Genomic DNA, 24,058 nt, shown 5'->3' on the forward strand with positions numbered 1-24,058 from the left:
CATCTTTCATATATATATATATATATATATATATATATATAATATATATATATATATATATATATATAATATACTGACATGAATCTAGGTTACAGGTAAAACTTAACAACAAAAACCCTGAGAGAGAGAGAGAGAGAGAGAGAGAGAGAGAGAGAGAGAGAGAGAGAGAGAGAGCGCTAATATGTCGCACAAGGTTGAAAACGGACCTCCTTGAAGAAATGGCCGAAGGAATTGTACTAATTTACTACAACAATCAACTACAGGTCAAATTGGGGGAAATCCATAAAGACCGAGACCTCGGGTCACTAAAAATAGCAAGTGGGTCTGCTCCCTTCCTTTGGGTTTTACTTTATATTACTACTCTCCTTTTTTTTCTGATCATACTTTCAACTAATTTTCCCGACTCACCCATCGACTGACAAGCTCATTCATTTTGGCAGCTCGCTCGTCTACTGACGAGCTCTTTTATCGCAGTCTTAAGCTGCTCCTCCCGTTATGCAAAAGAAGTTAAGGAGCGAAAACAAGGTGTAACATATTCTGGAATACCTGTTTATTTTATTCTATTTCGAGAAATGAGTGTTGTAAATAAATCGCACTGAAAAAATTAATTGGGTGAAAAATTTTTGCACCTCAGCTTCACGGCCAGCACTTTCATTATTATTATTATTATCATCATCATCCACCATCATCATTACTATTATTAGTATCATTATTATTATTATTTGTGTGTGTGTCTATCACAGTCCTCCAATTCGACTGGGTGGTATTTATAGTGTGGGGGATTCCGGGTTGCATCCTGCCTCCTTAGGAGTCCATCACTTTTCTCACTATGAGCGCAGTTTCTAGGATCACACTCTTATGCACGAGTCCTGGAGCGACTTCAGCCTCTAGCTTTTCCAGATTCCTTTACAGCGATCTTGGGGTCGTGCTTAGTGCTCCTATGATTATGGGTACAATTTCCACTGGCATATCCCATATCCTTCTTATTTCTATTTTCATGTCTTGATAACTATTCCATTTTTTCCCATCTCTTTCTCTTCAACTCTGGTGTCCCATGGTATTGCGACATCAATGAGTGATACTTTCTTCTTGATTTTGTCAGTCATTGTCACGTCTGGTCTATTTGCACTTATCACCCTATCTGTTCTGATACCATAGTACCAGAGGATCTTTGCCTGATCGTTTTCTATCGCTCATTCATTTTCTTTATTATTATTATTAGTATTATTATTATTATTAATTTTATTATTATTATTATTATTATTATTATTATTATTATTATCCAGAAGATGAACCCTATGAAACAATCGCACACAGCGGCCATTGACTTCAATTTCAATCTTCCAAAGAATAACGCGTTCATTAGCAAGAAGTAACGGAAGGTACTTGAGAGAGAGAGAGAGAGAGAGAGAGAGAGAGAGAGAGAGAGAATCACTTATTGAAAAATAAAAAATAAACTAACAACTCAAAAACTAGATGGAAACTTAAGTAAATTAGTCAAATACAAGGAGAACTGTCTCCGGGTAGTAAAGAATTGCATCTTCGCTACAACTTTGGTTGAAGTTCCAATTGCACGACATCCTCAGGGAGACTTTCACGGTGGTAGTAGTAGTAGTAGTAGTAGTAGTAGTAGTAGTAGTAGTAGTAGTAAGCAAGAACACCCAAGAACGGGGCATACGTAATGCTGCTGCTAATCAACGACAAACACCTGGGATGCTATGAGTCAGGATGACAGGTGCAACCTTAATGTATATACAGCCAGCGAAAGCCGACCCCAAACTGACGCAGACCTGTATATGCTTCTATATATAGTTCAGATGTTGGCGGACGTGAAATCACCCGAACTCTCTTCCGCGATACTCCGTAATAACCAAGTATCAAAAATAATAAAAGCATTAACATATGGACGTTAAACTACTATAAAAACAATAACATACAGAACAACTCGTCAGCTATGAAGGAAACGACGAGAGGAGCATCTTATTCTGTTGTCTCTAAACATAAGGTTCTTTCTTCCTTCGTATGATTAACAGTTGTCTGAACCTATTGTTCAAGGATCTAAATCCCCAGAACTCTCTTCCGCGATGCTCTTAATAACCATAAGTTATAAATAATAGAAACATTAACATATGGGAAAAATTCATCAGCCACAATGGATACGACGACAGTTTCATTTTATTCTGCCCAGTCTATAAACATAAGGTTCTTTCGTCTTTCGTACGGCTGACAATTGTCAGTATCTATTATTCAGTGCGGACATTTTCGGGATGTGGAGAAGGTATATACGTTTACGTTTATATATATTTAATATATATATATATATATATATATATATATATATATATATATATATATATACTATATATATATATATACACATATATATACATATATATAATATATATATATATATATAATATATATATATATATATATATATATATATATATATATATATATATATATTATATATATATATATATATATATATATATATATATATATATATATATATAGGACACGGACAGGACAGCTAAATTATCAGTCAGACATATGAAGAGAAGAGGCCATTGAGAACAGACTGGTACATAAAAACATCTTTATTTGTGCCGACGTTTCAAGACAGCGTCTCATTTTCAAGAATAAATATTGCGGATTATAAATACAAATAAATTATATAATAATCTCTTTAAAAACAAATGTAAATAAGGATAGACTGGTCTATATACGTTGGTACCTCCAGCAATGACCAATCTATCCTTATGTACATTTGTTTTTGAAGGGATTACGGTATAATTTATTTGAATTTATGATCCGCAATATTTATTCTTCTATTACAGCCTTGAAAATGAGACTTGTCGTCTTGAAACGTCGGCACAAATAATTATATTTTTTATGTACCAGTCTGTTTCCACTGCCCTCTTCTGTGTGTGTGTGTGTGTGTGTGTGTGTGTGTGTGTGTGTGTGTGTGAGAGAGAGAGAGAAGAGAGAGAAGAGAGAGAGAGAGAGAGAGAGAGAGCTAAAACGCCAGTCAGCAAATGCTTAAAAGAAGCAAACACACGGGACACAATGTACTCATTAAAGATTAAAATGACCTCCGTCAGGATAAATAACTTTGTACCCAAACATTAAGGGTTCGTTTTTTTTTTTTTTTTTTTTTTTTGTTTTTTTTTTTTTTTTTGCACAAGAGACTTCTATACATAAACAGTTACATAAAACATAAAACTCCGTAATAAGCGTATAATATTGGGTAATATATTAACGAGAAATACTATACTATAATATGGGACACTATACTCAAGATCAATATTTCCTGATAGGTATATAACAGGGGACACTATACTGGAGAAAAATGTTCTATTAAGCATACAATTTAGGACACTACACAGCAATATAGGACACTATACTGAAAAGAAAAATGTCCTAATAAGCATATATGGGACATTATACTATATTACGGGACACTACTAAAAAGAAAAAATTCCTAATAAGCATATATTATGGGACACTATATTAAAAGAGAAAATGTCCTAACAAGCATATAATAAGGGACACTATATAAACTACAAATGTGTTTGGAGACAACTAAAAAAACACGAAAACGACCCAGAGTAAAAATCGGCTTCCAACACTCACCCATAGATGATGCCGATCAGGTGGATGATCCAGAACGCCATCCAGAAGACCAAGATGCCGGCCGCAAACACCACCTTCGCTAGATGGGCGTCGGGCATGATGCTGGCCAGCGCGCCCACGCCCACCCACCCGCTGCTGCCGCCGCTCGTCGTGACAGACGCGGCTGTTGTCGACGTGACCAAGACCAGGCTGTCCAGCACTAGTCTCCAGGAGCCAGTCCACCCTCCACTGCCGGCGGAGGAGGAGGAGGAGGTGGTGGTAGGAGGGGCGGTGGTAGGGGCGCCGCTGCTGCTGCTGCTGCCGCCGGTGGGCGGGTTGTTCCGAGGTAGGTTGTGGTGGGCGGCGGAGGAGAGCAGCAGCAAGACGCAGAAGTTCCACGCCCACGACTGATAGCCGATGTTATTGAGTGTGTTCGCCCAGTCCTTATCCAGAATCCATGCGGCCACTCGACGGGTGGGCCTCAACATCGAACTGGCTGGGTGGCGATGACGACCCTCAAACGTCACGGCTATGGGGAAGGGGGAAGGGGGAGGGGAGAGGGGAGGGGCGAGGGCGGCGGGAAGGAGGAGGACGCCCTTCTTCAGAGACTCGACTCCGAAAGGGGGCGTGGGAGGAGCGAGGGGTTTGACACTGAACGGATCCCGAAAGGCGTACTTCACAGAAAGTTCCAAATGAAGAAAGGGCGCCAGCGATCGGAGGAGGCTCTTGGATTGAATACAGAGTATGCGTCGTCTTGACGTTTGTTTTATCACGTGGAATTCAACGCGTTTATGTGATCTGAACAGAAGCCTCCTTCGTCAGGAATGTACGTCGTATAGAGATGTCTTTCTTTTGTCTTGTTTTCTAGAGAAGCTCTCTCGCCAGGAGAACTTTAACAAAAAATATATATATTTTCGGAGGAAGGTTTCAAAACTGAGAATGCAAATATAATAAACGGGAAAATATTCGTATGAGTAATAAGGTGGTGGTGGTGGTGGTGGTGGTGTCAGGCGCTGACGTCTAACGTTTTCTTTCCTAATAGCTTACAAAAGACTCGTGCGATTCCAACGGAAACAATCGAAGAAGGAGCTTTCTCAAAATAAAACTTTCGCGAAAGAACTTGAGGGGAAACATCAAAAGGCTGAGTAAGCGCGGGCGACGTCTCCGATTCCGACTAAATGACTACAGACGCTTTTTTTAGCAGATGTTCTTCCGGGCTCTGAGAACATGGCGGCGCAGATGATGGCAGAAGGTGTCATGATGAAGACTGTGTCATTCCTTTCGCGAAAAGACTCCGAAGAAAATATATTAAGTCGGCGTAGTCTTCTTCTTCCGAGAGTTCAGTCTTAAATGATAGACTCGTCTTCTGCTTAGTAGAGTAACATCAATTTACTTTCGAGAAAACAAGAGTCAGTTTCCCTCACTCGAGAGAGCCGAACAGCAGAGCTGGCTTGTGTGTAGATCGGCGTCTGTCCTTCTGATTACAATCTACTGTCGATTTGGTTTTCCCGGTTCAGTAGTTGTCTCGTTCTGCCAGATCTGGAAGAAGAAAATAAATGCGGGTGAATAACAATTCATTTGCAGAAATATTCGCTCTGTCAAAATAAAAATGAAAGGCTGGTGACTAACAATTAAATTTAAATTTTAATACTATAGGCTTTGTCCAAGACTAAGAAATTTAAATGCAGCTGACTAACAATAAATATGTAAAATGATTAGATTTCTAAAAAGAAAATTTAATAAAGGTGACAAACAATTAATCTGTCAAACTACCATTTCTGTGAAAACGAAAATTAAAGGCAGATGACTAAATTAATATGAAAAAATACAAGCTCAGAAACATTACCCCAAAAATCTACATACGGTACCATAATTACTACTTAAAACAAGTTCAGTAATTAAAAGAGTATTCCAGATATCTAGATCATAATTATTACTCCTAAACATTAACCAAGTCGGATGAAAATCAATCAATAGTAACCGAATGAATTTAGATACAGTTCCTCAATGGATACTCACACACAGGCTACACAATATTCCAGCAATCGCACGCTAGGGACAAAACCTACCTTTCTTGCACAAATAACTTTTCCTAAACAAAACAATAATGAATTTTGAAGTCAAAGGCAACATTAAACACTGTCATTTATTCAATGTCATTAAATGAAGCTTTAAGTATGCGCGCACAGTAAACAGCCGAGCCCGAGCATGATACCAGATCGGAAAATCAATGTGTACCCACCAGAGGACGAAATTATTATCAACTAAAAAATTCCCCTTCGGTTAACATATATAAAAATACATTAATTCCGAGGTATGGCGAATTGGATATTAAAGGACATTTGTAGCTCGATATATGTATATGAATCACGGAAATGTGATATGACATATATATATATATATATATATATATATATATATATATATATATATATATATATATATATATAACTAGAAGCTAGCTGTATAATAGCAGATTCTACACTGATTTCTTGAAAAGAAATCTTTGGATCTGGCAATCGCTGAACTTTCAGTCCAATTTATCCTGAGAGTATCACTTGCAATGTTTTGCCTAGAAGCGTTAGTGCGGTGTTTTGACACACACACATATATATATATATATATATATATATATATAATATTTATATATATATATATAAATATAAATATATATAGTATATATATATATATGTGTTACCTTAGGGCTGATTTTTTTATTAACTTTCTTTTCAATGTGTTACTATAGGGAAAAAACGAGGATAACATTAAAAGATGTTAACAATGCTTTTATGATTTCAAAACCACTAAAATAAGGCAGCTAAGAATGTTCTTAGGTATTTTCTTTCTCCATGTTATTTTCACTATGAAACTTTTTGTGGGCTTTATTTTAACAAATATCTAGTACATGTGATGGCTAACATAAGTCTGTCCCAATTTATATATATATACATATATATATATTATATATATATATTATATATATATATATAATATTTATATACATATATAGTAAAGTATCTAGTTACTTAAACTTGATTACTTGTAAAACAGGACAGTCACTGTAACCTAGTAATGCTGTTTAATCTTCCCTCGGATGCCATCCTATTAAATGTGTCCTTATGTGTATGTGTATGTATATGTGTAGTATGTGTGTATGTATATATATATATATAATATATATATATATATATATATATATATATATCAATCAATTACGATAATTGTTTACCTCTCTTTCATAATCATTTCCCATACTTATTTCCATTTTTATCATTTCAGAGTTTGAGTGATTTTTTTTTTTTTTTTTTTTTATGCATGTGTCTAAGGACGTTTGTGTCCGAAATAAAGCATTTGAATTTGAATTTGAGTGACACAATAGTAAACAGCGAGAACGCGAGGGCGAAAGTGAGTTGGGACTCAACGACGCCCAATTGTCCTAACAACCCACCAAAGTTACTGCTCATTAATGACGACATTTCCAGTTGCCATTGACGAAGTTGTTTGATCTGGAACAATTACCCGTCCGACAACACCGGCGTTCACATTTCAATTAGGGCAACGGGGCGGCCACAAAGAAGGCCTCGTTGACGCCGAACTGCACAGTCCAAACACCAATTGAACATGTACAACTCGCAAAAAACATTTTTCCTCAATTTAGACATTTTTTTCCTCAATTTAGAAAATGTGTGTATATATATGCCACGCCAAGCCCACAATGAAATTCCTGTTGCAAAACATAGTGTATTAAAATTATATATGTGCATAGCTTAGAGCTCTAAGCTATATATTCTCAGTACACTATGTTTTGTAACAGGAATGTCACTGTGTTCTTTACCTGACAGTTATGATAAGTACGACGTAGTACTATGTTATCTTATTATCATATACATATAATTTATTATACACATATTTATATATATATATATCTATATCTATATATATATATTATATATATTATATATCTATATATATATATATATATATATATATATATGATTACATTCACAATGACACGTGATTAGTTATCACACATTAAACTAAGCACAGGTGAGAAGACTTGGAAATAAGTCGAAGCCGACCAGGACCTACACTCAGTCTCTATTTTTCACATGTGGTGATTTAATATGTGTGTGTAAATAAAAAAAAAATCTGTGTTGTAAATTAAAAAAAATTTAATATAGATACATGGGATACAAGTTGCCCAATTTTCCTCTTCCACTTCTGAAATTCCGAAGACCTGTACCTTCTCTGTTTCAGGTATTCCATGCGTAACACCTAAGAAGACTTATTCCCTATGTATAACTGTGTACCAAACCCTTCACACTTGCAAGTACTATGCCTCGCCCAGCCGTTCCTGCTACCCGATCCTGCATTCAATTTCTGGGAGCTGTGTTCAGGGACTGCTCTCTCTCTCTCTCTCTCTCTCTCTCTCTCTCTCTCTCTCTCTCTCTCTCTCTACAAAGAGTACCTGACGTATTTCCTTTCATTTCTTTTTTTTCTCTTCTAATTCTCTCTGAATTCATCAACAAGCTGAGACATTATCTCGGAGCCATCATCCCTAGACCAAAATCATCAAGCCTCTTGTCCAAATATCCTTAGCGTTCCCTCCCAGAGCGTGTTAATATATGAGATCGCCTTAGAACAAACTTCCATTATTTACGCTCGTGATGAAATATCTTATTCCCGAGGTAAATATTTAATGGAGACTTTCAACGCAACGTCACGAAGGCGTGCCAAGAGCGCCCCAGTTTTCCTTCGCCCCCTCCCCCCGCCCCGTTTTTTTTTTCCCCTCTCCCTATAACATCGTAAACAGCAAACCTACCTTCAGGAATTTTATGGTGGTCTAGTTCGTATCCCGAATCAACTTCTACCCATTATTGAGTATGAATACGAGTACCTAATACACGCACACCCAACCCAGTGTCCAGTAAACACTAAATAAAAAAAGGATGAAAGTAATCACTATGAATATAGTATAATGCGCAAAAATGTTTGGTATTTTGTACGTCATTTGATTATATCCCAGTAAATATTTTACTAAAAAAAAAAAAAAATCCAGTATTTTAACCAATAAACATAATGTGCGTGTGCACAAGCATTTTTAAGCAAAGGCCTTCAATACAAGCAATATAATGAACATAGACCAGAGAAATAATTATAATTATATAACAAAATGGGGGATTTTGAAAAAATGTGACAGCGTAACCCCCCGGGAAATCATCCTGTCACCTTGTAAAAGAAACAAAAACAGAATTTCACAACTTAGCCTCTGAGGGAATCAAAGGTTTCCATCCACAAAAAAATAAATAAATAAATAAATAAAAATAAAATCACGAATTCCTTATACCTTAAAAATAAAAATAAATAAATAAAAATAAAATCACGAATTGCTAATACTTTAAAAACAAAAATAATTTTTTTTAAATTAAATAAAAACTATGATAGACGTCTAGGCTGGTGTTAAGTGATCATCTGAAAATAAAGGGGGAAGCAAAAAGGGGAAGCTGACTTTCTTCAGCTCAATGGAGCACTGACTGAAAGTATATATGCAAAATCTAAACATACAAACCACTCAGCGGCTCGGAAAAGAAGCCGATAGAAGAGGCGAGAGCAGGATACTCAACTAGGCAAACTACCTTTGATTAATCATATAAAGAAACAGAAAAAGACGAAAGCACCTAAACCACACGAAAGAGCGAAGAGCAACAAGGCGTTGGTGACTGTGACGAAGGATATCGTTTATGACTTGGAAAATAAGAACGTGGACTTCGACCCATTTTGGTCTGGTCGACCTCCTCGTGATATGATCGAAGTTTTCGAAACGAAAAAGGTTTAAAAGAACAGACAGGATTCGGATGAATGGGAGAAGGACAGAACTTCTTGCACTGACACATCTTCAGACGAAGAGGCAAGAATTTACTATAGATAGAATATAGAATTTAGGCCAAACGTCAAGCGCTGGGACCTACAAGGTCATTCAGCGCTGAAACAGAAATTGAGTCTCCTATAAAGGTTTGAAAGGTGTAACAGGAGGAAAACCTCGCAGTTACACTCTGAAACAATTGTTAGGAGAGGGTGGAAGGGGCTGCAGGTACGGGTCGAAGGGAAGCTGCAGAGAACTTCAAGTAATGCCTACGGCCAACCCCACGAAGTGCACTAACAGCACTATCCCCTGCGGATGTCTGAGAGTTACGGCAACCTTCGATGCAGGCAAAAAAAAAAAAAAAAAAAAAAAAAAAAAAAAAAAAAAAAAAAAAAAAAAAAAAAAAAAAAAAAAAAAAAAAAAATAAAAAAGAGAAAACACAAGAGACTGATGGATGAAAGTGGATTAAAAAAGGGAAAGGAGATTGGAACAATGATAGGAAAACACCGAGGTAGGCATAATAACATTTGCCTACTTATAAAACCATTAGGACAAGAAATGACAAAAAAAGGATGGAAATTAGGGCAAGAAAAACCTGATATAGAATAGAGGAAGGGGAAACTGAGAAAGTTCAGTTATAATAAAGTAATATCTGTTGATATCTGTAACTCTTTCCATTTAAGTGATTCTCAGGATCTGTTTCTGCGAGAGAGAGAGAGAGAGAGAGAGAGAGAGAGAGAGAGAGAGAGAGAGAGCTGACGATTACAATCCGGAATTACGATAAGATAAACCAACTGCGTAATCATACCGTTTGATAACTCGAGATAAATTCCACCAAAGCCACAGCATAAACAGCACTCAAGAGAAATTTGAATATTATTATACACAAACACACACTGACTGTAACCAACATCCTTCAATGCACAAATGACTCACCACGGACGATGAAATAATAATTGCACACAACATTCTTTTGGTAATGTCCGAGTTTAAATGCTCTGAAGTAACAACTGAATCAGTCGCTAATAAAACAAACTTGACTGCAACCTTCATGCACAAGTGAAAAATGGCACGTAAAAAAGTTTACGAAATGTTTTATTTGTATTGGTACGATGATTTTATGTTAAATATGTTAGCAAAGGATAATTGATATATCAGTGCTACGGTGGCGTACTGAAAACAAACACTGCCTATACTCGGATTTTTTCCATCTGTCCATCCGCCTGTGGTGTTTCGTATGGTAACGCTGCGTCCCGGGCTTTAGATAGTTACGTTCATCTGACAATCAACAATTATAATAATATCCTATTTCGAATATTGAAGGTGTAATTCGCATACAGTAAATTATTAAAACACTTTCCAATTGCAAATGTACACCCAGATATCCTTTTATTTACCTAAAACTTACACAAAACGTAACTATCTAAAGGCCGGGGCGCAGTGTTACCATACGAAACACCACAGGCGGATGGACAGATGGAAAAAAAAACAGAGTATAGTTTAAACTGCATATAAACATACCCAAATATTTTTGAAAGAAAGAAATGGGGGGGGGGGGGGGAGTCTTATACAGGATACTTTGTAGAAGTATCAAAGGCGTCGGAGCAAAAGCAACATTTTGCAAATGCTCATGAGCACGAGCAAGACTGAAATGAGCAGTGCACAGCTTGCAGGGTGATGCACTGGCGATGAGGCATCAGTGTAAGAACATGAACAACGTGAAGAAGAAGTTTACTGCCCAGTGGGCTCAATACTGATTCAGGCTGTAAGTCCCCAGATTTCTCTGGAATACCCATGAATGGAACTAGCAACTTAAGGCTGGCGAACACGTCTCTGTGGCTGTCAAAAATACAGCAAGATAGCTAAGCCGGATTACACAGGGGGCAGATCCCATCGGATTTCCAGAAAACTACTAAGCTAACCAAACGAGTTTCAATATTCAGCCATTTCACTTCACTTTGGGTGAATTGACTAAACAACTAAACAATTGTTACTGCCACATGCATTTGCGAAAAGGCCAATAATTGAGTGTAATAGCTATGAGGGGGGGGGGGGGGGGGGGGGGGGGGGGGGGGGGGGGGGGCTAGACAACACCACTTAAGTACACTAGTGAAAGTGTATGGCAGAGTTGTAACTGATAAAGTAAAACTGATGACAGGAGTACTGATAAAGAGTAGGTTTAGACAAGGGAGAGGGGGTGTGAACCAGGTTTTTTGTTATGAATTATGTAGTACTGTGAAGAGTTTGAGAGTCAAGGGAAATAGCTTATTGCGGTTTACAAGGACCTGTGAAAAGTTGATAACAGAATCAACACAGAAGTGTCATTTTATGTACAGAAGAATGACTAACAACTATCAGAAGTTTTAATATGTCCCCAGTGAAGAAGCTTCAAACAGAATCAGTAAAGGAGTATTATAATTTTCAATACAGACTAACAATTAAGAATTGTGAATATAAGTGAACTTTATTATATTCTGTAGGCAGGACTGACATATGTCTTGGTCAGGATATCGAGCATTGTCAAAATGATTGTTTAATATCTATGGATGAAGTGAAGCTGTCAAGAGAACCATGGACCTAGCAAAGATGAGAGCTGTAGTACCACTCAGTCAAGTTCATATTTAGCAAATATAACGTTGTGAAAACAATCTTTAAAGATACCATCGCTTCACCTAAACTATAATCAGCTATGTAGCAACAATCTTTTTTAAAATACAGAAGTCCTTTGATAAAATAACTTTTAGATATTGTACATTGTACTGCTCACTATCAGCTATGTGGCAACAATAACTTTTCATAATTTAGGTCTCCTCGATAAAATAATTTTTAGATATAGCAGATTGCGCTACTGAAGGCACTTGTACCAGATTCGATCGTCTTCAAGCTCTCAATTACAAATTAGCAGCGTCTACTGAACTACTAACACACCTGCTTCATGAGCCACTGGGAGAGATGCCAAGAAATAATTCCCGAAAAGAAACGACGCATAATGGTGACGATAATTAGGAAATGGTCGTGCAAATCATAACTGAAAAATGAATTTAAACTTATCCAAAGGTGGACCACAAAAAGAGACTGCAATACTGGTTATAATGATGATGATGATGATGACGGTAACAGCGATAAAGAGCAAATAGTGAGGCAAGTCCCTATGTGTCAAAACTGAAAACTGAATTTCAATTTATCCCGAGATGGCAGACAATGAAGCTCCGAAAATTCATACAACGGCAACAATAGCGTTTCGTCGGAGCAGCCATCGGGGGAAAAATACCGATAACGGGATGATAAGAGACTAGATAATAATCATAGCTGTGGTGCGACAGTATGAGGGAAGTCCCTGATAATGAGGGAAGAGGTACCTACAGTTATATACACTGAGAGCGACTGCGTGGGAGCGATAGTCAGATACATGTACTACTATGAGACAGAGTTACAAGGATTAGGATATCTCGAAAGACTTGTTAGTCCATCCGAATTGACATCGTGTGCTCACTTTCTCTGGGAGCAGGTTTTACTGTGCATTCACAGTGTCCTAAAGATTTTGTCTAGCTTTCTTTTAAACTCTTCCACACCTTTGCTGTTGACAGCCTCTGGTGTCACATATCTTGTATGTAAAGAAGTTCCCACAATGGGATGAGTTGTATCTCTTCAGTTCTAGTTTCCATTCATTATTTCTTGTCTGGTTATCATTTAACGTAAATAGGTTACTGTCTACTTTTGTTGTGCCTTTCAGTATTTGAAATGTTTCTATCAGTTGTCGTCACAATCGTCGTGTTTCTAAGCCATACACGTTCAGGCTCTCTAGTCGTCCTTGGTAACCTATTTGCCTGATGGATGGAATTAACTTTGTGGCTCTTGCTTGTACTCCCTCTAATCTATGTATGACCTTCCTTAGTGTTAGAGAGAGAGAGAGAGGAGAGAGAGAGAGAGAGAGAGAGAGAGAGAGAGAGAGAGCAGGGAAGGGGTGTCTGCACAATCAGAGCGACTGTATGGTTGATTGATTGATTTATGATTAATAAAACTGGCGTCACACATCTAGGTTATGAGAGAGAGAGAGAGAGAGAGAGAGAGAGAGAGAGAGAAATAAGTATCAGTACATTACAAACAATTGAGTGGGCGCGCCAAGCAGCTTATCAGATAAATGTGGGAGAGATAGAATCCGTGAAAAAGATTACCCTGTTCATTATGTACGTGCGTGCGTGCAATCACGGTAGCGTGCCCGGTCCAGAAAACGGAGCCGAATGCAGACGCACAGGTGGGACTTAAACATCCCCGCCTCCCCTGGCACAAGTCGCACTGCTTCGGGAAGGCGGCTTATTATTAGTACTTTTGCAGCGACTATACTTCGGGAGAAAATCAATTCAGTGCCTGACCCCAGGATAATCTCACGCACGAACGGCGAAACTGTTACGATAATTACATAGGCTAATATACGTTAGACGCTGATTTACGTACTCACGTACATGCACGCTGCGGAGATATATGTACATATATACGTACGTAAAAGCACGCTACGGAGATACACGGACATACACACATATGCACATTACGTACATGCACGTAATCATTACCGGACACGCAATGCGCTTGAGTATACGTAGCACGTAAGACATTCATATGATACAAAATATCCTTTTATCACTATCAGCAACAGTTATTCGTTATACGCTGACATATGTATACCTACGTACACGCACGCAAAGTGCACGGTAATCATCACATGGCACGTATCGCTCTTGAGTATACGTACTCAAACGTTCATACCTAATGATATAATAAGCTTGTCACTTGTAATATCACTGAAAAAAAAAAAAGTTACAAAACAGTTGAATCACAGGAATAGGTTATTTAGCGCAGGAAAGGTTGGTCGAAAAGTCAGCAAACTAAACATTCAGTTGTCACCAAAAGATTTTATACCAAGTTTACACAATAATCTTGTTAAAACTCTCGAACAGAGAGAATTTTACGAAAATAAAATACCTTGCACTGGAAATATTATAATAAAAAAGGTAAAAAAAATGGGGCTGATAGGCAGTTTCGGTACTCTCCCTTTGTCTTCTAACTATAGACCTGTTGGACTGGAATCAAAAGTTTTCTTAGAGGGAGGGTAGGGCCCCCCCCCCCCTATTAAAAACAAAAAAAAAAAAAAAAAAAAAAAAAAAACTGACATTTCTTTACTCGTCATCTAACTGACCATAAAAATGAGTACCTATAACCACTGAAAAGACTAAAATATCAGCAATAACATTAAATTCTGGATAAGAAGAAACTACACACCTAAAGGTAAACAACAGAACATACATTCACCAAACTTGATTGGAAAGTGAAAGGAATTATCGATAAAAAAATGGCAAATCAAAGAATAAATGTCAAATGAAAATTCTGGATTTACAATCTTCAAGTACAGTTATTTAAACAACAATAAATTCTAGCTTAGTATTTTCGCCAAAAGCAGGTCCTCCAAAAAACAAAAGAACTGTTTAGAAATATTGGTCAAGTAAACAACTAATTAGCCATTCGCTATTGGAGATATTATCTGAACACTTGACTACTCTAACAAGAGACCGTTACACACAGAATTTTCCTCCTGATCAAGTGGTTACAAGAACTTCGTTCCTTGATAAACGATAACCAAAATAGTTTCTCCAGACCTGATGTCCTGAATAAACGAAAATACAATTAAAACAACTTTGGGGAACGGTAGTATAAAACCATCTCTCTCTGAAGCACTATACAGCGAGGCGAGTCTAACAAGCAGTGTCTCCGACCCAAGTTTCGCTCTTCGGCCTAATGATAATACGTATATCAAGTCACTTTAATTTCATTCACTTTGACTAAGGCTTAGGATTCAAATTCAGTTTACTTCCTTATCACAAAGGGAAGACTGGAAAATAAAACGGAGTCGAAAAGCCTAAATTACCGACGTCGACAAATTTGTGTCAAAAGGTTTTTCTATCTACGTGCAGCCAAGAATCAATGAGCATTCGTTCATAAAATTAATTCAAAATGTGTTTTCAACATTTCGCTTACGGCGGGCTCTCCGAAAACTGCCAAAAACAAGTACGTTCTTTCAAGGCTACACTTCGTTAATTCACTCCGCATATAAGGAAGGCATTTAAGGGCTTGAGGGCAAATTGTTAAGGCATCGGATGGCATCATCAATATTATTGATATTCTACGTACATATTGTTGACATTTCTGGATAGAAACCAAAGATCCAAAGGATATATTGTAGACTTAATGATAAAAGTTAACTGCACAAATTGCGTTCAGTCATGGAATGAGATGGAATATGATGCAGTGGAGATCCATAGTACAGTACGGTACTAGCAAACTGCAAAACAAACTTAATAGCTGTCATGCCACTGTCGGGAACTACAAGTGGGGACCTGAAACAACCTACAAACTAACTAAAAGGGTGCCAAAGATTCTCCATAAGATGGTGCTGAACGCCTGAGTTACAATAGAATGGCAAACAATACATTCAAGAGTTTGGGGATAATTCTAGTTAAGTATAACACGTAAATATTTTCTTAAAGTAAACCCTGTGATAACCCACTTTTGGGTCCCGTAAAATAATAATAATAAAAAAAGGACATCTAACACTCAAACCCGAGAATTTTTGAAACTTGGCCTCCCGACAGATTGGTATGGGAGAGAATTTCAAAGGCTTCTGATCTACTGAATTATGGTTGAAGACCATTTCTACTGTTAACCGGCCGATATCCGTGACAGGATTGCGGACTGGAGGGGATATAGTTTCCCTTTCTGACAGGATTATTTTATATAGAATATACAAAAGTACATACACATATATACCAATATAATCATACCTACTATAAATATAAAATAGCGTGGAAGGGTTGGCAGCAATAGTAAATAGAGCCGCAACTTTTTGCGAAATTCCAGCCAAAGATTCCTGTCATGTCATAAAACAAGTACAACATGGAAAAATAAACATTCCTTTCACGTTACAACGGAGCTCGCAGGAGAGCTTAACTCTAACACCAACCTATCATAGCATTACTGTAGCTAAAAACAAAAACAAAAATTACAAAAAGATTATAACAATGAGTCTTACAAAATATCAAAATTGAGTTATGAATTACAGAAAATAAGTCGTTCCGGTTGTTACAAAAATTATATGCCCTACTATGCATAAACGTCAAAATACATCAGAAATGAACAAGCAAAATCTGTACACAAAAACGACAACTCGAGGAACTGAGGCACCTTAGGAGTTAAAGGAGGAACAACTAAAACCTAGACGTAAAAGAACAAAAAGATGCTGGGCAGCGTTAGACGCCTCAACAAACGCAAGTTCAACTTTAACGAGTTGCCTAGTATTCAATATACGCTCGTCACATACACGACACTTGAAAACGCTTCTACCTATTGAATTCAATCTGTGTGTGGGACGTGTGGAGCACCGTAAGAAGGCGGCAATAATACTAAGATTTTACTGTTCACCGATAATGGCTTAAAGTGGCAGATGTTTAAATGTTAAAGTACTACCTTATATCCTATGCAATGGGCATGTGTATTCCCCCCACTTAACCCACAAACCTACTCCTGGAAACGTTTCATTTGAAAAATATTGTCATTACTTACATTTCTGACGGCAAACCCAATTTATAGCTATCTGCAAAGCCTTAAAGATGCGTTAATGTTACTTTATCATTTGCTTTAGGTTCCGGATGTGGTTCTCTAAAAATCTATAAATGTGGGACAAACGATCAACTGGCAGCAGTCATATTACAGGTATCATTATTACACATAGTCCACTCTAGCCCAATACAATCAACGAGACTATTAAAAACTAAAAATGACTATACACAACCGTAGCCCAAGTGCACCAAACCGCTTCATCATAACCTAGGTCAAGACCTGCCCCCCTCCAGCTGAAGACAAAACGTTTGCGAACACACCAGAATGAACCCGTCCCGGAATCACATTAAGAAATATACCCCCCAAAAAGGAAACACCAGCTTACTTGACAGTCCAATATCACACGTTTGCACCACTTGAAGCCAACTAAACCTCCTCACACAGTCATCCAAGAAAAGCGGAAAAACGAAACTCCAACGTACCTCTTGCTGAACTATTGCATCATCCAAAAATAGGATAACTGAATGAGTTATATTTCCCCCACCGAAGCTCCTGGTCTAGACAGCACTGCTGCAGACTCTCGCACGAAAACAGTCACTTGTTAGCGCTGGGGAAACACAAATGTTATCCTTTTCGTAGCGTAATTTAGAAGGGATTCCGTATGCTTTCGAGGGTGCCTCTGCTAAGCGGCAAAATGGCCAGCATTCACTATTCTCAAAAGAAACTGACAGGAGGTTTAAAGAAGGGCGAACAGTCATATAGGATGGCCTAACTTCGACGTACACCTACCACCTAGCAAGGCCGCCCTGGCGTTACTGACACGACAAACCAGAATTCTACCGTGACTTGTCTGACAACCGTCGAGTTGCTAAGTACACAATATCATTTTGTTCATTATATAGCATAAAATTATTTGTCATTGCACTTCCTCATTGTAAAGCATATGGAATGGCTTCAAAGAAATTATAAAAACCAACGCTCACATAAAATTAAATAAGTTTCTCGATAAAACGACAACCGGCATTCACACTGGCGAGTTGCAATCTTTGGCTGGCAAAATTAATCTCACTTATTTTATATCCCACTACAACAACAAAAACGGTACACTAAAAAAGGCACCAAAGTAATGAATGGCCAATTATTCCACAGAGTGAGTCAATATTCCTGCAAAGTGCTACACAACATAATTAAGTGTATTTATTTCAAATACGGTCGATAAAGCTTCTCGTTCGCGCAAGCGCACAAAAGAAGTGACGTCACAACGACGGGCATTTAAATCCGAACTTTATGGAATTTCAGATTATGTCTTTGATAACCACATACAAATTACACCACTGGGAAATTAGACCAAGTTCTTCGCGACATATTATATCTGATGAGATTTAAAGATGCATGGTCATGCGGGTTTTGGCGACTGCGATAAGGGACAACTGTCTTTTCCCTCGCTCTTTCTCCTCCGTAACATTATACCTATATTCCTCACGAATTGTCTTTCAAATTAACCTTGGGTATTTGCACCTGCACAGCTAGTGGCATCATTTTCACCTGCAACACGGACTATTTTTATCTAAATTTTCTCACAAATCTCATCTACATCCCTGTCATCCTTATAAACGCCACTCGGATGTGATGAAACAAAACGTATATAAACATCAATTAAAAAAAAAAAAGTGCACGCACAAAAATAACTATGATGTTCCTTGCTGCATTCCTGACACAATTACGTTTAAAATAAAAGTAAGGTTTTACATGAGTATTCAAAATAAAAACGCCAAATTTAATCTAAGATGTAAGAGACCTTGTCTTCACAATTAATATGCATTTTTCTCCTTTCTTTCGTACAGGGGACTCATCCTTATAGTTCAGCAGGTAGAGGACGAGTGCCGATAACTGGTGACCCAGTTTTCCTCTTTTTTTTTTTTTATTCTCTTCACATTTAAGGGAAGCTGCCTTGTGCTGGGGGAAGGAAGAGCTGTCTGCAGAGGACCCCCAAGGAATGGAATAATGTGAGAAGATAGAAGGTGACAGTTTAGGGTTAAATTGAATTGAATATAGAATTTAGGCCAAAGGCCAATCACTGGGACCTATAAAGTCATGCAGCGCTGAAACAGAAATGGATAGCAAAAGGGGGAAAAACCTCGCAATTACACCATGAATCAATTGTTAGGAGAGGATGGAAAGTAAGATGGAAAAAAGAGAATATGAAAGGAGGTACAGTAAAACGAACGAAAGGGGTTGCAGCTAGGGGCCGAAGGCACTCTGGGAAGAACCTTCAGTAATGGCTACAGTGCACCGTATGAGGTAGACACTGCACTAATGCCCCCCCCCCCCCCCCCCCGCCCCAACTACGGGGAGTTTAGGGTTAAAACGTTAGCGAAAGAGACGTGAGGTTGAATGAAAGGTGGAGGGTAGGGAGCTGATCCTATTAGTCTAACATAATCGGATACAAAAGCCCCAAGGGGGTGAAACATCCCGGTCCTTCGTCAACCGAGGAGAACATTCCGATTCTATCGCATATTTGTTTCCGATTAGATAAGCGACTGAGGATGTCATGTAGCGATAGCACGGCCGGGCAAAAGGGTTTTGGGGGATGATTCAATTCGAGATAAGGAACAGGTTCTGTACTACGACCTTCCGCGCGTGATTCCAGCGGAAAGATAAGATACAATCTCGAGCAGTCTCGCACACCGGAGCAGAAGTTTTCCACTATTTCTAGCAACAGATGTGGAAAAAATGGTTGTGAAAAGAATGGCATCCGGGTCATATTTTTTTGTTTGTTGACAAAGAAATGTACCCTGTTGCCCTATGAGCGAGCGCGTGTGCGATAGTGATGAATCGCGCAGTGCGTCTAGTGTAGGGGAGCTTCGACAAACGTGCCCCTTCTGGATAAGTGTATGAAGGGGCTATAGTAGAATCACATCAACCGTGCATTAGATGTCTAGGCCCGTCCCTTACGACGCTCCTGATTGGCTGTTGATAAGCCAATTGCAGGGCTGGAAACTCTCTCTCTCGAGATTTCACATAGGCAGGATGTATTCCCACCTCTCCTGAGAGATACTTCTGTCAAACTTATCCCTCAGAAGAGGTGGAACATCCATCCTGCTCGTATGAACTCTCTCGAGAGACTGAGAATTTCCAACCTTGTGATTAATTTATCAACAGCCAATCAGGGGCGTCGTAACGGACGGGCCTAGACATCAAATGCACGGTTGATGTGAATCTACTATAGTAGAGCCGAGGAAGTTTTATGGACAGGGGTTTCCTTCGTGATTGAGCATTTTAAGAGTGATTGTTTGATTTTTGTTTGTTTGTATGGCGTCTTTACGTTGCATGGAACCAGTGGTTATTGCAGTGATCATCGTCTGTTCTTTACTGTTGAGAACTCCTTTTAAGGGAAACGGCTTATGTTAATAAATACAAAGTATATATATATATATATATATATATATAATATATATATATATATATATATATATATATATATATATATATATATATATATATATGTGTGTGGTGTGTGTGTGTGTAGAATCACATATGGTTATTTAATCATAAACTGAGTTTCCGACAATGAAAGGAGCGGCAGATATATAAACTCTTTAAGTAAGCAAGAGTTTTACTATTCACTCACTCACTGTCTGCATAACTAACGCTGAAGGCACTGGTCACTGATTTATCCAGCATCTTGATATAGAATTCGCTTGAAATGATTTTCCTGGTCGTGAAGTTGCCGGCCCGCCAAGTTAAACCCAGATTCTTAGAGGCTTCAACGATAAAAGCGCCAAGAGACGCCTCCAATAATATTATTATTATTATTATTATTATTATTATTATTATTATTATTATTATTATTATTATTCCTACGCCTCTCCACTGCCTGATGACCAGTGTTTTATCTCGTTCATTTCCATTTTTCTATCGGTCAGTTTATCATTATTCACGATATGAATCGTTTCTGTACCTATTATAACAGAATCAGCTTTCATTCACTCACCATGATTATGAAAGATACTGCGTTCAGTTAAGGAATTAAACTGAACATAGAATTTAAGCAAAAAGGCCAAGCACTGGGACCTATGAGATCATTCAGCGCTGAAACGGAATTGACAGTAAAAGGGTTGAGAGGTGTAACAGGAGGAAAGCCTCGCAGTTGCGATGCGAATCAATTGTTAGGAGAGGGTTGAGGAAAGTAAGATGGAAGAAAGAGAATATGAACGAGATGCAGTCAAAGGAACGAAAGAGGTTGCAGTTAGGGGCGGAAGGAAAGCTGCAAAAAACTCCGAAGTAATGCCCCTCTACGGTGGGAATATGCATATGTATAGATGAACATGCGCCTAAAGCACTCATGTCGGTTACTGCTCCTTTCCCTACGCTATACATCTTTGGAATTAATCATTCATCTCGCTTGGACGAGTTAGATCTGCTACAATCTCCTTTAATCAGTCATTTTCCTCTTCCTATATTCTCCTTATTCTTCTATACTTCTCAGAGCGGGGGTGAGTAGCCGCAATGGGGCGTTAAGCCAGTCGAATTTTAAATAAACATTCGGAGAACTAGACGCAGGCAAGGGCGCTCTCCAATGCATCAAGATGTAATAACATCTCTTTACAGGAAAAGATATTTGAAAACGGTGTGAAAGAAACAAACTTTCCCTGAGAACTCAAAGACCTTTCTTGCTTAGTCAAAGGGATGACATACGGCATATATATTCAAATGGAAGGAGTGTCAACAAACCAGCGGGAACTGACAAAAGTTAAGTATATCTTAGTTTTACCAGACCACTGAGCTGATTAACAGCTCTCCTAGGGCTGACCCGAAGGATTAGATATTTTTACTTGGCTAGAAACCAATTGGCTACCTAGCAACGGGCACTACAGCTTATTGTGGGATTCGAACCACATTATATCCAGAAATGAATTTCTATCACCAGATAGATGGGTTGATGGGAGAAGAGGGGAGTCCTAGAACAGGTTAAGTACGAACCCCGTAGGTTTACAGGAATGTACCGAAGGGGGGGGGGGGGGGGGGGGGGGGGGGGGGGGGGGGGGGGGGGGGGGGGGGGGGTGGGGGTGGGGGGGGGGGGGGGGGGGGGGGGGGGGGGGGGGGGGGGACAAAATTTCTGTCAGTCGAAAACTGAAGAAATACTTTTGAATTTTAGTGTAAACTTTCAACATAATAAGTGAAATTCTGTTAACCAAAGTCAGGACTTTGAATAACATCTGATCGGGTAGAAGGGCATGGACCGCATACCCAATTTTTCTTCTTAATTAATATAACTAAAATAACATTTTCTAGTATTTCATCTTATATATACCTATATATGCAATGACATTTATAAAAGAAAAGATCCAGTGTTGGGAAAAACAAGACCCCCATAAAAAAAAACTCTGGTTACGAGCCTGAGTTAGAATGTAGGATATTCTTGAGCCTACTCTACTTTCAGGGAGAGAAGTCGGGTTGCTGATGTGAATGAGCTACATAATGCAAGTGATTAAAAAGGTCATTCTCCCGTCCACATATTTTAAACCTCTCTCTGCTTAATCATAAAACATTTAATCGGTCTAAAAAAATGCTCGTAAGGCTCATTGATTTTTTTATTCATTTTTAAATTTACACACAAATATATATATATATATATATATATATATATATATATATATATATATATATATATATATATATTGTGTGTGTGTGTGTGTGTGTGTGTCTGTATATATATACGTGTTATATAATATATATATATATCATATATATATATATATATATATATATATATATATATATATGTATATATGTATATAAATTCGCAACACTTGACAGCTGGTTCACTTGATTTGAGTAAGCATGAATTACCGTAATCAAAAGTTTCAAGAGGGAAACCACTAAAATCAGCGTACTGATAACGCGTTTCAAAATATCAGAGTGCACGTTATAACACCGATATACAAGGGGCGCCTGTTTTAACCGTTGATTTGAGAGAGAAAGAGCAACAGGGAGTGAGAGAGAGAGTTAATGGATTCATTAAAGTTGCACCTTACCTTCAACTTCGAGAAAACCAGACTAAAAACGATCGGTCTCCCGGACGACGACGTAAGTTTAATATTCGTCGACGGACGGACGCGAGGAGACTTCGCAAACACTGTCCACTCCGAGTGACGACTGACAAGGCCGTGTTTTTCTCTGTCAATTTCAGGTTTTCTCAGAAGTTCCTCCTATTGAGTGACCACCTCGTCAAAATTTTAAAAACTTAAATTTCCGACTTCCATTTCCATTCTGAGTTAAAACGCGAACACTAAACACTTCCGACATTCATAATTTCTCGAAGTTTCCATCCGTCAATCAGTGCTTGACACAGAAAACGCGGACAAAAACTTTGCATCGACGGCCATCATCGTACGTATGGCAAGCTTCGTGCAATGACGTCACCCTCATGCCAGCATGTAGTCGAGCCACTCGTGAAGCTTCCAGGTAAAGGGCGGCTATGACGTTTGCATTGTGTCATCGTATACCGTGCCTCACGTGATTATGATTCATGGCAGGAACATAATGCATGTTTAAATGGATATGGAACTCGTATTTCATGCAGTTTACCTTCCGTGTTTTCATTTTAGAATGTAGCTTGTTGTGATAAATAAGGCGACGCCGTTGAAAACAATGTTATCATGGAAATGATTTAACGTAAGTTATCTGTTGTTTCGATACCGTCAGGAGAAAAAGGACCAAAGTTCGAATCTGCTTACATACAGAAATAAAACTCAGTTACGCTGTTAATATTAAAAAAAGTGTAAGAGGTAAGTGGTAAGTAACATAGGTGTATGCAAGTTCTACTCATAGACTATACCTATTTACATCGTGGGTGAATGAGTACGCCCCGTTCTTTATGTCGGTTCACTAAATTTACCCATCTATGTCACTCCAAACTTGCATATAAGCATCCACCTCTCTCTCTCTCTCTCTCTCTTCTCTCTCTCT

General features: G+C 38.3%; 1 protein-coding gene across 2 annotated transcripts in view; it reads right to left on the reverse strand.

The window, feature by feature from the left end:
- LOC135210140 (ceramide glucosyltransferase-like) overlaps nt 1-23,275 on the reverse strand; it is a 153,669-nt gene extending 130,394 nt beyond the window's left edge. The window contains exons 1-2 of one of the 2 annotated variants that reach the window (XM_064242960.1): nt 23,125-23,275; nt 3,637-5,154 (exon numbers count right to left, since the gene is read on the reverse strand). In XM_064242960.1, coding sequence (XP_064099030.1) covers nt 3,637-4,103 — 467 coding nt within the window. In that variant the 5' untranslated portion in view covers nt 4,104-5,154; nt 23,125-23,275. Of the gene's footprint in view, nt 1-3,636; nt 5,155-17,568; nt 17,923-23,124 lie in introns of those variants that run through there. The other variant, XM_064242959.1, reaches the window with a different exon arrangement.
- Between the last annotated feature and the right edge of the window lie 783 nt (nt 23,276-24,058).

The sequence above is a fragment of the Macrobrachium nipponense genome, chromosome 39, assembly GCF_015104395.2.
Source record: "Macrobrachium nipponense isolate FS-2020 chromosome 39, ASM1510439v2, whole genome shotgun sequence".
In the NCBI taxonomy this organism is placed as follows: Eukaryota; Metazoa; Arthropoda; class Malacostraca; order Decapoda; family Palaemonidae; genus Macrobrachium; species Macrobrachium nipponense.